The 15,997-nt window shown below is 35.0% G+C and overlaps 2 protein-coding genes across 3 annotated transcripts; both read left to right on the forward strand.

The window, feature by feature from the left end:
* Nucleotides 1-2,368: 2,368 nt before the first annotated feature.
* On the forward strand, nucleotides 2,369-5,606 carry LOC139482621 (RNA-binding protein RO60-like). Its single transcript, XM_071266541.1, has 2 exons — nucleotides 2,369-2,572; nucleotides 3,819-5,606. Exons 1-2 carry the CDS (start codon nucleotides 2,439-2,441, stop codon nucleotides 5,368-5,370), a joined length of 1,686 nt encoding a protein of 561 aa, XP_071122642.1. The 5' UTR covers nucleotides 2,369-2,438; the 3' UTR covers nucleotides 5,371-5,606.
* A 3,281-nt stretch (nucleotides 5,607-8,887) lies between these two features.
* On the forward strand, nucleotides 8,888-14,365 carry LOC139482620 (RNA-binding protein RO60-like). Of its 2 annotated transcripts, none has more exons than XM_071266539.1 (2): nucleotides 8,888-9,759; nucleotides 9,962-14,365. In XM_071266539.1, the coding sequence occupies exon 2, from the start codon at nucleotides 12,420-12,422 to the stop codon at nucleotides 13,845-13,847; it is 1,428 nt and encodes a 475-aa protein (XP_071122640.1). In that variant the 5' UTR covers nucleotides 8,888-9,759; nucleotides 9,962-12,419; the 3' UTR covers nucleotides 13,848-14,365. The 2 variants fall into 2 exon arrangements, with proteins under 2 accessions (XP_071122640.1, XP_071122639.1); XM_071266538.1 differs by having other exon boundaries at nucleotides 8,888-9,311; nucleotides 12,413-14,365.
* The last annotated feature ends 1,632 nt before the right edge of the window (nucleotides 14,366-15,997 follow it).

Consider the following 15,997-nt stretch of genomic DNA (forward strand, 5'->3'; position numbering starts at 1 on the left):
ATTAAGTACAAATTTGGTTCACTTATACTGCTCTTAATTACAAAAAATGCAAGCGTGGGCATCGTCTCTGTCCCATGGACACATTCCTCATTTACTTTTGTTGTAGCTTAACTCTCTCTCTAACCAGGGACCATGGTGTAACAGCAAAACAAAAAAAAAACAAATGTAGTTGGAAACTGCTTTACTCATCAGATTGGCGCTCACATTTATTGAAAGCTAGTTCAAAGACAACAACATATAAATAAATAATCTTTGTCCAGACTAACCTTACTTCGAATTTGACAGACTTTCTGAGCTTGATTTTTAACATGCTAGTTCAAATGTCAAAATGGACATGTCACCTTACCTGGACACATTATTCTTAAAGAGGGTCAACAGATAACAGAGCGACAGTCAAACTCACAGATCGAAAATAAACTTGACAAGGCCATGGCTAAAAAAGAAAAAAGACAGACAGACAAAGAATAGTACACGAATCAACATAGAAAACTAAAGACTAAGCAACATGAACCCCACCAAAAAGTGGGTGTGATCTTAGGTGCTCTGGAAGGGTAAACGCAGCAGATCCTGCCCCACATGTGGCACCTGTCGTGTTGCTTATATTATTACAAACCTCAATGGTAAATAGTGTAATTCGGTAAGTCATATTCTGACTCCTAGCTGATATGTCTTTGCTCTTACTCCAAAATGCTACATGCATAATGTAGAAGCAGCAAATACAAATGTTCACGTCATTTGCTTGACCTGCACCCCTTTCATTAGCCTGTCTGTGGTTAAAAGAAACTTCGGAAGAAAACACAAGAGGCTCTGAATAGCTGATCTGTAAGTTTTTGTAAATCTTTCATAATTGATTATTTTTGCTTTTCAATATACATGTATATTAATGAGTGGCTTAAAAATGCCATTTATATATTCTTTGAATCTGTCATATTTTTCTTCAAAAGCAAAATAAACTGTTATAACAGAGAAATGTCTCACCTTTTTGTTATTTTGATAATGCAAAAGTTGCAGTGTTCTCTCCAGGATTTTCAAATTGCCCCATGAAAATTATCATTGCACTTGTTTTTCCCAAAAAATATCATGGTGCTTAAAGGCCCTGGGGAGAAAACTGTGTTGAAATTAAGATAGCAATACTTTAACATATAAGTTATGCAAATTTAAAGTCGATGAACCATGACTGAAGGTACTTGGCTATACACTCTCCATGAGTATGAGATGTACTAATGCTAATTACATTCTCAAACCAAATACCATTGACTTATTGTAAGTCTTTCCTTTTAAGCAAACACAACATTTACTTGTAAACTATGTAAAAATATCAAAGTCAATGTATCAATTTGATTTGATGAACCAAAAACATTATAGAAAATCAACAGTTTAACAATAATAAAAAGAACAGAAACATTTAAACTTACTATTAGAATGTTTTATTTAATTTCCTAGCGAGCAACACAAAAAAGGTGTCCATTTTGATATGATGTTGCATGCCCAATTTCGATTGTGACGTCAATTACGTGCAGCCCATGTTTTATTGGAATTAGAACATGGTTTTGTATCCAAAGCTAAAGAAGAACGTCATATTAGAATTTGAGCCATGGTGGACTTAATTTCTAAGGAAACCCAAAATAAATCACAAACTTTATTCAAGATACCCTAAGGATCATTCAGCTCAAGTTTGGGTTCTTCGCGGTTTGTTCGGCCATATTGGATATGGGGCAGATTTTCAAGGAGGTAAAAATGGTGTGAAAAATACGGGAAAACATCATTAAAACAGAGTTGTTGCTTGGAAACATGCACAGAATTTCTCATACTTTCATACTGTTTCCTCCTCTTTCCGAAAAATCTGCCCCTATCCAATATGGCCGAACTAACCGTGAAGAGCCCTATTGGTTTAGTAGTTTCCGAGAAAATGTTTGAAATTGTTTACACCGGACGGACGACGACGGACGCCAAGTGATCAATGGCAAACGCTCTTATTGAGGTGAGCTAATAAAGTGACAAATGCTTGTTATCTAAGTATTGATTTACTCGTATACAGTAAATATATTCCATGAATAACATGAATTATCAATAACTTTATGAGTTTGACTGTCCCTTTGGTATCTTTCGTCCCTCTTTTAAACAGAGCAATCTGCAGACAAGTTGCAAGTCAAGATATGAAAATTACACAAATGCAAGGCCCGGTCCCCCTTTATTGTAGGAAAAATTTGTTGTTTATTTATGGTATCATTGAAGCATGACTGGATCGGGCCCCTCTAAGGCAGTTAGTGGGCCCCCAAAAGTTCTTGTGAAAATTTCTGGATCCGCCACTGATTTTACATATGTATTATTATACATAGGACATAGTGAAACCGGAACAAAATTGAACAGGAATCAGAATAGTTCAGGTTTTTAGTGTACCCGGGTATTCGGTGCTTAAAAACGAAAGTAGAGTTAAAATGGATCAAAATACTAGTTGTTCAGATTTTCATTTATTACGACGATTTCTATGTTTAGGTAGCAAAGAAAGTGTTTTCAGGACACATATTCAACACTCAAAATTCTCACGCAATGATGTGCCATTTATCGAAAGGTAAGCAAATCATGTCAAGAAAACTTAGTTATACAGGAAGTTTAACTTTTGACTTTGAGTCTTTATTTACTTTAATAGACGTCTTTATAGAGTTTATCTATTATTGCTGCTTGTTCTAAATTCTGACATAATTAAAATTTGTCAAACCATATCAAACTGTTTTACTGGTCATTTTTTTTACTAACTGCTGTAGAAACCATATAACTTTCAACCTTTTAAGACTTTATTATTCCCCTTCATTGCAATAATTATATAAAAAAAGCCAAACATTTCTATATATGTTATAGTTAGTGTAAAGAGCACAGGCACTTGTTTCTATCCATTGGAAGACCCACTATCAACGTTTATTTTTCGTAAATATACGTTGATATTGGGTATTCCAATGGATAGAAACAAGTGCCTGTGGTAAAGAGGGTTCGAAAGGTGATAGATCTAGGTAGTATTTTTTTAATTGCCATAAAAATGTGAGAAACTTCATCTTCTTCTTCTTTAAGTTTTCAAGTCTTCCATCTGAATAAAGATGAGTAATCTCTGGTGCATGGGTGACCTTTTAATTTAAAACAAGTTACTATAAAGTTATGTACAAAATACAGATGTAGGGATTTTAAAAACTCTGCACAGGAAATGAAGCTATTTAAATGAGAGTGGAGACAACAGCATATGTAAGCGGCTGTCTGAAAGAGTCGATTGTCTGAATTAGCAACTGAGTTGGTAGGAAATTCGATTGCGTTATAATGTATGGGGGAAAAGAAAATCTATTCGAGTCTCGAGATACGAGTCTTTGGGTGTATAGTTATGACTGAAGGTGTATGAATGATGTTTTTTGGTTCTCGAGTCGGATAGATTGAGAATTGTGCTAGATGGTATTGCAACACGATGCTGTGTGATCTTGTACATCATAACCAGTCGTGCACGTTTTCTGCTTTGTGTTAGTTTTGGCCAGTTTAGTGTATTGATCATGTTTGATACATTGCTAGTGTTATGATACCTATCGCAGGCATACCGAGCTGCCCTCCTATGGATCATCTCTATCTTCGAGATAGATTCTGAAGTGTGGGGGTCCAAGACCGAGGAGGAGTACTCCAGTTCGGGACGTACATGTACTCGGTATGCCTGGTTCTAAATGATAATCAGAGAACAATGTAAGATTTAAATTTTATAGATATAACTGTTCTGAGGATTGTCACATCAATGAAGTAGCTTTTTTATTTCTAGGTATTTAATTAATGTTTTATATTAATTCCAGGTTGATAGAAGGTGGACAAGGAAAAGATGTTCTAGATTGTATCAAGGATGTAAGCGAGAGTAATGGCGCATGTAGACAAGGACCTACTGTGTTTTCTTATGCCTTTTGCATTGTACATGGAGATAGAGAAGTAAAGAAGTACGGATACAACATGTTGACCAATATTTGTCGGATTCCAACTCATTTATTTGAATTCCAAAAGTTTTGTGAAGAATTGAATATGCAGAAAAGTAACCATTCAGGATGGGGAAGAAGTCATAGGATGGGCATTAGTAAATGGTACAATAGTTTTGCGAACAATGCGCCAAAATTGGCATACTTAGTAACCAAGTACAAAAAACGCAGTAAATGGAGTCATAGAGATATTGTTCGCCTTGCTCATGTAAAACCACAGAATGAAAGAATTAGAACAATATTAAAATTTATTGTCAACAAAGAAATGGAGGACGTGATCACGCTGCATGATTCTCTTGAAGTAGACGACAGAGATGACAAGATCGTCAAAGAACAGAAAGAACAACACAAAAAAGTGAAAATATTTCTAAGAGCGGTCATTGAAGCGAAAGAATGCGACGACAAGGAGCGGATTATGGACTTAATAGGAGTTCAAGATTTAGCACGAGAGCATGTACCAAATAGGTTTTTGTCCGACAAAGAGGTGTGGCGGGTTCTTCTCCGAACAATGCCTCCTACGGCAATGATTAGAAATATAGGGAAAATGACAAAGCTGGGAATGTTTGACGATGCAAAGGCTTCTAATTTCATTTCGATTGTAAAGGGGAAAATGCAGAGTGAACTGCTCCAGGATTTTGGAGTTCATCCATTGAGAATTTTATTTGCCTTGAAACAGTACAAGGAAGGCAAGGGAGATCAAGGCAAACTGGTATGGGATCCAAACCAAGAAATTATTTCTATTTTGGAAAAAGCTTTTTATGATACCGTGGACCTTCAACCAAGAACAGAGAAACGTTACCTTCTAGCTGTATCTGTAAGTGGCGATATGAAAAAGAAATTGATTGGCTCTCCACTAACGGCAAGTGAAGCGACTTGTGCAATGATTCTTACAATCGTAAAGCAAGGAAATCGCGTAGAAACTTTACTTTTTGAGAATAAATGTAATCCTGAGCAGTCGTTTGTTTCGAGTATTGACCGAAATGACAATCTTAAATCGATAAAAGCTAAACTAGATAGTTTTACCTCTCAGTCAGGAGAACGTCAAACGCCTTTTCCGAGTTGGTCAAGAAAAAACAGTAACTCCTTCGACGTCATAATATTTTTTACCGATACTCTTACAGGAGAAGGAGCAGGTCGAGTTACGGAGCCTTTTATTCACTGTTGTCATATGGTTGGTACACCAAACCATGTCCGGATCATTGTCGCTATGACCAGTAAGCCAAACGATCCTGTGAATGCTGTGGAACCATGTGATGACCAGACACTTCATGTGATAGGATTCGATCCTTCAACGCCTCAAATAATAAATACTTTTATCGACGGATACATGTACAACAACGCATTAAGGGCATCAATGGAAGGAATCGAAGAATATTAGTCATACAAGTTGGTGTGCGAGTTTCTATTACTTCGTTCTTCATCTTATCCTATTCAAGTGGACATTAACTTTCTTTTCGTGTGCACATTTCCTTACAAAACCTTAATGATTTTGAAATTTCTTTTCTAATGAGCCCTACAAGAAAGCGTATGCGATGATCTTAAAGTATATCTTATGTACTGAATTTTATGAATCCTTTTTAAATTTCATAATTATATGTTCATTTTATGTTTTAATTTCATTATTTGATTTAAATATATACTAGAACAAAAAAAGGCCTTTTCAAAGAACTAATAACTGTTAAACGAGTATTTTAACTTTTAGAATAGTATACCACTTTAATTATAGTTATCAGGATTATAATTTAATACGCCAAACGCGCCTTTCGTATACACAAGACTCATCAGTGACGCTCAGATCAAAATAGTTATAAAGCTAAACAATTACAAAGTTGAAGAGCATTGAGTACCCAAAATTATAAAAGCTGTGTCAAATATGGCTATGGTAATCTATGCCTGGGATAAAAAAATTATTAGTTTTTCGAAAACGTAATATATTGTTTATAAATACCCGTTTATTCAATTTTTCTCACATATCATATCATTAAATATATTGTAACGTGGAAGGCAGAATACAAACACACAAATAAGTAGCTTAAAATTTCTATTACAAATCAGATGAATCACAGTTTCCATCAAATGATGTTAATGTTTATTAGGATCTAATTCCCGACTAGAGTCTAGTATCCATTTAACTATTGAATGGCACTGATTTAAGAAATGAATACTCCAAATAGAATAATAACACTGTTGCTGCTCATAATAGAGCGCCCTGAACTGTCATATCACTAGTTCTATTCTTTATTCTTTATACATAAGTTCTGGTCGGTTCCATAGGCTGATCACTTGGGCTCCGACTGGATGTATAACAATAAAAAATATGCTACAATTCCCCCTTTCCAAGACTGTGGAATTCCTATTCCAGAAAAAACAAAATATATCATAACATTGTTAACGAATAAAATCTTAAATATTTAATGAAGTAATCTACTGCTAACAGTTCTTTTCGTGGTACACAATAATTCAGGTTTGTTTAAAGTTCTACTTTCTTATCCTATCAATCTTGTCGTTCTTGGAACTTCTCAAATTCCAAAATGACATGCATCTGTGTCTAAGCTAAACTATTCACAGTCGATTTCTGGGTATGCATTGCAAGTACGAGAGAACTTGAAAGCTTTTCCTTAAGTAACTTGAAAGTTTGTTCACAATCACATGTTCATTCCCAGAGAGCTTTTAACTGCAATAAACCAAACAGACACTTAGCAATTTTTGAAAAAATCCTTGATAAATCTTCTGTAATAAGTAACCACATTTTGCGGGGACTCCATCTTTACTATTGCCCGTACCTCAAAAGGATTCGTCCGCACCCCTTCTGTTGACAAAACATGTCCGAGTTACTCTACCTCGTGTTTAGAACAGTACACTTTGCAGCATTTAGCTCTAATCCAGCATCTGAAAACCTCTGATAGACTTTCTGCAAATTAACAAAATTTTCATGAAATATTTCACTAAATGCTATTACATTTGTATATTATCTAGATTCTAAACTAGAAAATACCACTGCAATCCTGGCATTGCTGTCTCAATATTTCTTTGAAACGTAGCTCCTGTGTTGCACCATCCAAATGGCATCGTAACATATTGGTATAAACCACCTCTGAGTGTAGGAAGTGCAGTCTTTTCCTTATCTGCTTGATTCATTGGCACCTGATGATAAGTCATTTCTCTGGTCCAAAACTGACATCCACTTGGCTCCACTGAGTGCGTCTATATTATCCTCTATCCTAGGGATCGGATATGTATCTTTGATCGTCTTATCGTTCAATGTCCTGTAATCAACAAACAGCCGCCACAAAAGATCTTGCACTAATACTAAGCCTGAAGACCAGGGTTATTGGACTTTTCAATAAGTTTCTTATCCTCCAATTTCTTAATTTCATCTTCAATCGACTGACATTTATATTGTTTTATAATTTTAAGATGCAATCATTAACTATTGTTCATAGAACAGCCTTCTATTGTAATATTTGAAGTTGCCCAACAATATCTGCCATCTGCAAAAAAAACCATTATTTTCTATTCTGTTAAAATCGCACATCGCTAATTGTCAAAATCAGGGCGGAGAATAAAACAAAAGAAGCATGATATTGGATCTTGATTTAACGGTAATTTCACCGTACAACTTTTTACGGCCGTGCAAAACAGATAGTATAGATGTGTAAGCTTCTGATTGATATATTATTTAGCCGTGTGTTATGTGGGTGCATTAAACATTGAATTTTATGGTTAAAGTCACTACACTATTTATCCAATATCCCGACATCGTTTGCTCGGCTCGTATTTTTTTTTTACATATCTCCGCTCTGCGAACAGATCTGTTTCACTAATCTAATATGCTTAGTTACGACCTTGAATGACTAGTGCTAAGCAATTCTTATCAATATGAAAAACGAGAAACACAACCAGACCAACAACCGCTGAACACTAGGCTCCTGACTTTGGACAGGTGCATATATATGTAGAGAGACTTAAACCTTTTATCAGGCACCAACCCTCACCCTTACCTGAAACAGAAATGTATAAAAGGAAGAAGGAAAAAAACTAGATTTGAGTATATTTTGTTGGTTAGGAGTACGGATATAAACACGGATATGTTCAATCTGTTAATATTATTCGACCTTTTCTCAGAAAAATAATTTAAATTTCTTCGCGGAAATAATGGAACAGATGCATATTAAGCAGTTTAAAAAAAAACTTAACTAGCTATAGGTGTTGCAGACAGTGAAACCAATAAAAGTTGATACATGTTGTAATGGAGAACACTAATGTGATATTAGTTATCTTAAGCACTACAGTCTAACAATGATGATTTTTTGATCATATTTTTTTACCACATAATTTTGAAGTAAGTATCATAACCAGTATTAAAAAGATAAATATAACAAAATGCATTGCTCCATCTTTTTCTTCTTCTCGAAAATACGAAGTTTTTGGTAAAAAAAGGTTAATTTAAGTCTTAATTTCTATAAAACTGAGCGGCAATGTGACGTAGATAAAATTCTCAGGGATGTTTTTGGGCCTTTCCGATGATAGCTAAATATGCAACGGTATGGGATTTACTCACTGTTAAAGGTCGTACGGTGACACATGGTTGTTTAAATAATCACTGTGTCATTTGGTCTGTTGTGGAGAGTTGCCACTTGTCTTAATTATTGGCAATCATACCGGCCACATCTCCGTGATAATTCCTAATTTTGTAACCACATTCAAATGCATAAAAATCAAAGCAAACAACTATACATGTACAAATCCTTGATCAAACCAAAGTTTTGAACACAGTACTGTTGAAATATTTTTAATAATGGTGTAATTTAAATGAAGAAAACATTACATATGTACTATGTATGGTATAATACAACAACGTATAAAAGTTGTCATTATTGGAAATTTTGGAAATTACCTGAACTAAAAATAAATTATTTAGTCTGTGTTGATTACGCGTTTACTAATAGGCAATACTGACTAGTTCAGCGTAAAGCTTAAATGATTCAGTTTTATCACAGTAAGCAAACAATAAACACTGCTCATTTTGACTAGGAGTTTATACTCTGGGTCCGGATTTATAATCAAAATGTCTAGCATGGATATGGAATTTGACGACGAAGACTCAATAACTTTCCAGAGTCAACCAATGGGAGAGGATCTACTTCCTCAAACCAAGCAGTTGACATATGATATGGTTCCGAACTCGGCTGGTGGATATTCTTATGAGGTCAACGACGAGACACGTTTACTGAGATATCTTTGTTTAGGAACAGAGGGAGGGTCTTACTATGTGACTGGTCCAGTTTTAAAAAGAGAAAACATACAGTGTATTGATAGGTAAGGATGTGTTGTGAAAACGAAAGTAGAAAAACCAAAATGACTAATGTTGGGTAAAAGCCAAAACAATATCGGAAATTACCACGTGACAAACGAGTCATATAATATCAATGACATAATATTTGGACAATATGCGATGTTTTCTAATGTTTTTCTCCAGAGTTGAAAATTTATTGATGCAGTCTTTTCGTTTCTCATTAATTAGACATGATACAACAGTTTTTTCGAAACGCATTTTTAATTGACCTTATAGTTTTTTATCCGATAGTATTCGGATCTTTTGTTTTTCGATGCATGTTTGAAATATATATGTGCATCAGGTCTCTAAATATATGTATCCTGGTAAAAGAACAGATCGTTATGAGACTCAGTTCATGATGATGAAAAAGAATTATAAGGAATTTCTAAATTTTCTACTTAGTAAAAGGATTTTTACATTTTGTGCTCTGTACTCGGGGGGAAAAACCGTACGCACTTACCCTAACCATACCAACCTTGAGTTTAAGAGCCTACCCTGAAGATTTATATTTAACTTTTGAACGATCATTATTAAAAAAAACTCGCTAAAGACTAATTTGCCTATTAGACCATTCACAACGGTTTGTTGAAAAATAAAATTGTTTTCATCCACCAACCCTAATTTTGTTCAGCACATTAGCGGAACACAGTTATATATTTTTTTAATAGTGTAATCGAGAATAGATCTAAATTTGTATTTCTTAATGATCGGTTCATGTAGTAATGATCAATATAATTTTAGCCAATGTGGAGAAAGGAATTTTTAACCGCAAGATATAAGTGTTAGAGCTAATTTCCTATTTCATGTAGATTGAGATTTGTGTTGGCTTGCTTTTTTCAAGTTGTATAAATGTTTGCCAAGACATTTCAGTTAAGATTGACATCTGCAAACATTTATAAACATGATAAATAAGCAAAATTAAACCTTCATACCCATTTCCTTTCTCAATTTATACATATAGTTCTTATATTTAATTTAGATGTTATCCTAAAGGTTAGGAATTCCGAATATAAAATAATGTATACAGGTCTAATTAACTTCATCATCATTAATCCATCACAGGTTACGTCTCGTTCATTACAACTGATCGGACGAGCTTGGTCGGCCCCTCTTTACCCACTGTCTACGATGTTGGTGTACTGATAGATGGCTCAATCACTATTAACTTTTGATTAAATTTAAGAAACCAATTCAACGAAATACAGTTTACATTTTTGCTTGACGTGTATATTGTCGCGTCAGCATACATTCTAAAACTAATTATATATGGAGGAGTGTTTTGCCGATTGACGTCCGAGGGCTATACCCTAGGTGTTAGATAATGGACCACCATTTAAATGTCTCACAACTTTGGACCTGCTAATGCTTCCTTTCATCGTTAATACTATGTCCGAGACATATCGACCAGTACTACATCATCGGGGTTAGCAGGATGCACAGCCGACCAACCTGGCCCTGAAAGCAAACATTTACACAAAAAGCAAGCTAACCAAATAAAATTGAGAATTAAAATGGGGAATGTGTCAAAGAGACAGCAACCCGACCAAAGAGCAGAAAACAGCCGAAGGCACCAATGGGTCCATCAATACAGCGAGAAAATCTCGAACCCGGAGGCGTGCTACATCCGGCCCCAAAACAAAAATATAGTTCAGTACTGATAATGGACCTCGCGCTAAACTTGGAAATATATAAATGAATTAAAATTAAAATCATACAAGACTAACAAAGGCCATGCAGAGATTCCTGACTTGTGATATGCCCAAACATGCGACTGGATTAAACGTGTTTTTTTTGCGATCTCAACCCTTCCCCTCTACCTCTAGCCAATGTAGAGACATCAAACTCGAGCTCACAGCAATACGCACAGAAAAACTCAGTTTAAAAGAAGTCCGAGTCTGATGTTACAATAGGTAACAAGAGAAACTAAACAAGACGACAGTGATACACAAATTAACAAAGAACTACTAGCAGTTACTGACAGCAAGCTCCTGAGACCTCAATTAAACTGATTGAAAGATTGTGTCTTCATCATATGATTATCAAGCACAATCCCTCCTTTTAGGGGTTTAATATCATACCATCATAAAATATGAGAAGAACATAACCCGTATTATAATGCTAACAACTGGTTTTAGAATAATGACCTCTCAACAGTATCATTATCATTACTATTATCCCTTCTTCATAAGTCTGTTTAAAGGTTTTGTTAACTTTTGAGGTGAATATCTTACTGTACAAGCACTTAAAAAATTACTCTAACTGAAGCTTGCCTCAACTAATGTAATGAAAGTTGTACGCAATACTTATATTACATGTACCACGAAATACAGATTAGGTTTGAGTTTTGGTGGCGCCACTTTTACCGTTCTAGAGTTATCATGCCTCTTTACAAATTGAAAAAAAAATCTTGATTTTTCGTTTCTGTTCTCTTACTTAAGTTTGCCTCAACCTAATGTTATGAAACGTATTCACAATGCTCATTTCAACAAAACACAGATTAAGTCCAAATTTGGATAGCGTCACTTGTACAGTTCTTGTGTTATTTCCCTTTATAACTTTATATGCAAGCGGGGGCATAATCTGTGTCCCATGGACAATGAGACACATTCCCCATTTATTTCAAATGTATTAAACGAAATGTAAGGGGAGACGTTTGCGATATTATGTAATATTAACAGTAACATTTATTTTTGTAATCAAAATTACAATAAAGAAAAGGTGTCAAATATCACAAAACATGGTGTCCAATAAACAAGGAACATTAAAAGAAAATGGAAATAAAAAAAAAACATTTTGAAAAAGCTTTTGCTTATTTTTATTTCGATCTTGCCTTTTTAAGTTTTAATTAAAATTTGGGTTAAGACGTCACAATTTCCAGAAAATAACAACCCTAGTCTCAACAACAAATGGAAGGTTTTAACGACCTTGACTGGCTGTACAGCCCTTGCACGATCACTAGTGAAGATGATCAGTATATTTAAACCACGATATCGATCTCGAAGGAATCAATAAGAAAGATCAAATAACGGTCACTTCTTTTAATTAAAGGTTTAACAAAAATTCCATTTATTTATCATTGCAGACTGATCATGAATGGGAAAGGTCCAGAGGCAGTTAAATTGATAAGAGACGTGAGCGTAAATGGTAGAGCATGCAAACAAACACCAACTTTAAACGCCTTAGCCATATGTGCAAGATCCAACGACCCAAAAACTAAAACAGCTGCCTATAGCATATTGCTTGATGTCTGCAGAATACCAACCCATCTGTTTGAATTTGTCAACTTGTGTGAGAAGGAAAGTGCTGGTTCGGGATGGGGAAGGGCTCATAGATCTGCCATCGGTAAGTGGTACAACCAGTTTGAAAAAGATCCCAAAAAACTTGCATTACTAACAACGAAATACAAGGCAAGACATGGGTGGAGCCATAAAGATGTAATAAGACTGGGGCATGTGAAACCAAGAAATACTCCGGTTGGTTTGGTCATCAGATATATCATCAAGAACATGGAAGATGCAACATCGATGACACAGTATGATAGAAACCCAGAGATTGCACCGGTTAAAGCTTTTCTGGATGCAGTTGAACAGGCTAAAAAGTGCACCAGATCAGACATTGAGAAATTGCGCGCTTTGATTGCTGAACATCAATTAGTCCGAGAGCATGTACCTACCGATTTACTGGACTCCAAAGAAGTTTGGGACACGATGCTTCGCTTGATGCCTATGACAGCAATGATAAGAAACCTTGGGAAAATGTCAAGCCTTGAGTTACTTGAGGTCGATTCTTTTGGTGAAAAACTTGTGACCGAAAAGCTCGGAGACACCAGTATCTTGAAAAGGTCTCGAATTCATCCATTCACCATTCTGATAGCATATAACCAGTACAAAGCAGGTCGAGGTGACAAGGGAAAACTTTCATGGCAGGTTAATGATAACATAGTTAAAGCACTCGAGAAAGCTTTCTACGAAGCTTTTAGTTTCGTACAGCCAACTGGTAAAAAATTCTGCCTAGCAGTAGACGTGAGTGGCTCCATGAGACAACCAGTCATTGGTACGTCGTCCATTGAAGCACGCGATGCATCAGCTGCAATGATGTTATTGACGGCTAAAACGGAGAAAGATTATGAAGTTGTTGCTTTCTCAAATGAACTGACAAGAATGGATATAAGAAAAGAAGACACCTTGGAGACGGCTATTCAGAAGTGCTCTGATCTGCCATTCTCAAGTACCGACTGTGCTTTACCAATGAAATGGGCCATGGAACATAAGAAGAAGTTTGATGTATTCGTCGTGTACACAGATTCTGAAACGTACTACGGAAATATTCACCCAGCAACTGCGTTACAACAGTACAGGAACCATACCAAGAATCCGGAAGCGCGGTTGATAGTGGTCGGTATGGTTAGCAATGGTTTTAGCATCGCCGATCCCAAAGATCCGCTAATGATGGATGTCATCGGCTTTGATACAGAAGCTCCAAAGGCTATGAACAATTTCGTCAGTGGTAAATTTTAACTTTTATAAAGTTTCTGGACCATTGGCAGACTAGACTTTTTTGTTAATAGATGTGCCATTTTCAGATCGATTTCATAGTACATGTATTATGTGTTAGTTTTATCATGCATCATAATATTTACATTGAATCACAATTTTTTTCCATCATATTTTGCTTATTATTGATAGCAAGAACTATATTATGGCATAGAAAGAAAAAAAAATAATATAGCTACACAAGTCCTTTATAGTTTTATTCATGACAATAATTCATAAACATTAAACGATCTTTTACTAGATCTGACAATGATATCCGACCAACATATACCCCATATTTATGCATACTCCTAAAGCATATCACAATATGGACTGTATACTTTACCCGGAAGAAATAGGAGGTAACCCTTCATTCGCATTGACGATGATTGTAAATATCTTCTTTCATTACTGTTTTTTTTTTTATTTGTATGTACAATGATCGTTTAAATTGTTACTAAAAACTGTAAATTGGATATTAAAATATAATATTTAGAAGACAATTTTGTTCACCGGACATGGTTATGCAAAACAAAGAAAAGAAAAGCGAAAATAGGATATGCAGGTGGGTAGTATTCTGGTTTTTATACGACCGCAAGAATTAAAATAAATTTGGTCGTATATTTGGTATCACGTCGTCGGCGGCGTCGTCCGAAGACCGATGGTTTCCGGATAATAACTTTACGTTAAGTAAATAGACTCGATCAATAAAATTTTAACACAATGTTTATAACCACAATAGGAAGGATTGATTTTGGGGGTTATGGTCTCAAAGGATTAGGAATGAGGGGTAAAAAAAGTGTTTTTTCTGGTGAAAGGACAATTTAAAAGCAGTGTAAGGGAGAGGTAATCCAATTAAAATTTAAAGAATGCTGCAATATATATGTTTAATTACTTCATTACCTCCCTTACACTGCTTGAAAATTATGTATTAAGAAATGATGAGTGTCCTGAGATGTGTAGCTGTAAATTAATTTTTATACGACCTCAAAAATTTTAATTTTTCGTCGTATATTGCTATCACGTTGGCGTCGTCGTCGTCGTCCGAATACTTTTAGTTTTCGCACTCTAACTTTAGTAAAAGTGAATAGAAATCTATGAAATTTTAACACAAGGTTTATAACCACAAAAGAAAGGTTGGGATTGATTTTGGGAGTGTTGGTCCCAAAATTTTAGGAATTAGGGGCCAAAAAGGGCCCAAATAAGCATTATTCTTGGTTTTCGCACAATAACTTTAGTATAAGTAAATAGAAATCGATGAAATTTAAACACAAGGTTTATGACCACAAAAGGAAGGTTGGGATTGATTTTGGGAGTTGAGGTCTGAACAGTTTAGGAATTAGGGGCCAAAAAGGGGCCCAAGTAAGCATTATTCTTGGTTTTCGCACCATAACTTTAGTATAAGTAAATAGAAATCTTTGAAATTTAAACACAAGGTTTATGACCATAAAAGAAAGGTTGGGTTTGATTTTGGGAGTTTAGGTCCCAACAGGTTTTTAGGAATAAGGGGCCCAAAGGGTCCAAAATTGAACTTTGTTTGATTTCATCAAAAATTGAATAATTGGGGTTCTTTGATATGCCGGATCTTACTGTGTATGCAGATTCTTAATTTTTGGTCCCGTTTTCCAATTGGTCTACATTAAGGTCCAAAGGGTCGAAAATTAAACTTTAGTTTGATTTTAACAAAAATTGAATTCTTGGGGTTCTTTGATATGCTGAATCTAAAAATGTACTTAGATTTTTTATTATTGGCCCAGTTTTCAAGTTGTTCCAAATCGGGGTCCAAAATTAAACTTTGTTTGATTTCATCAAAAATTGAATAATTGGGGTTCTTTGATATGCCAAATCTAACTGTGTATGTAGATTCTTAATTTTTAGTCCCGTTTTCAAATTGGTCTACATTAAATACCAAAGGGTCCAAAATTAAACTAAGTTTGATTTTACTAAAAATTGAATTCTTTGGCTATTTTGATATGCTGAATTTAATCATGTACTTAGATTTTTGATTATGGGCCCAGTTTTCAAGTTGGTTCAAATCAGGATCCAAAATTATTATATTAAGTATTGTGCAATAGCAAGACATTTTCAATTGCACAGTATTCAGCAATAGCAAGAAATCTTCAATTGCACAGTAT

This window comes from Mytilus edulis, chromosome 7 (genome assembly GCF_963676685.1).
Source record: "Mytilus edulis chromosome 7, xbMytEdul2.2, whole genome shotgun sequence".
Taxonomy (NCBI): Eukaryota; Metazoa; Mollusca; class Bivalvia; order Mytilida; family Mytilidae; genus Mytilus; species Mytilus edulis.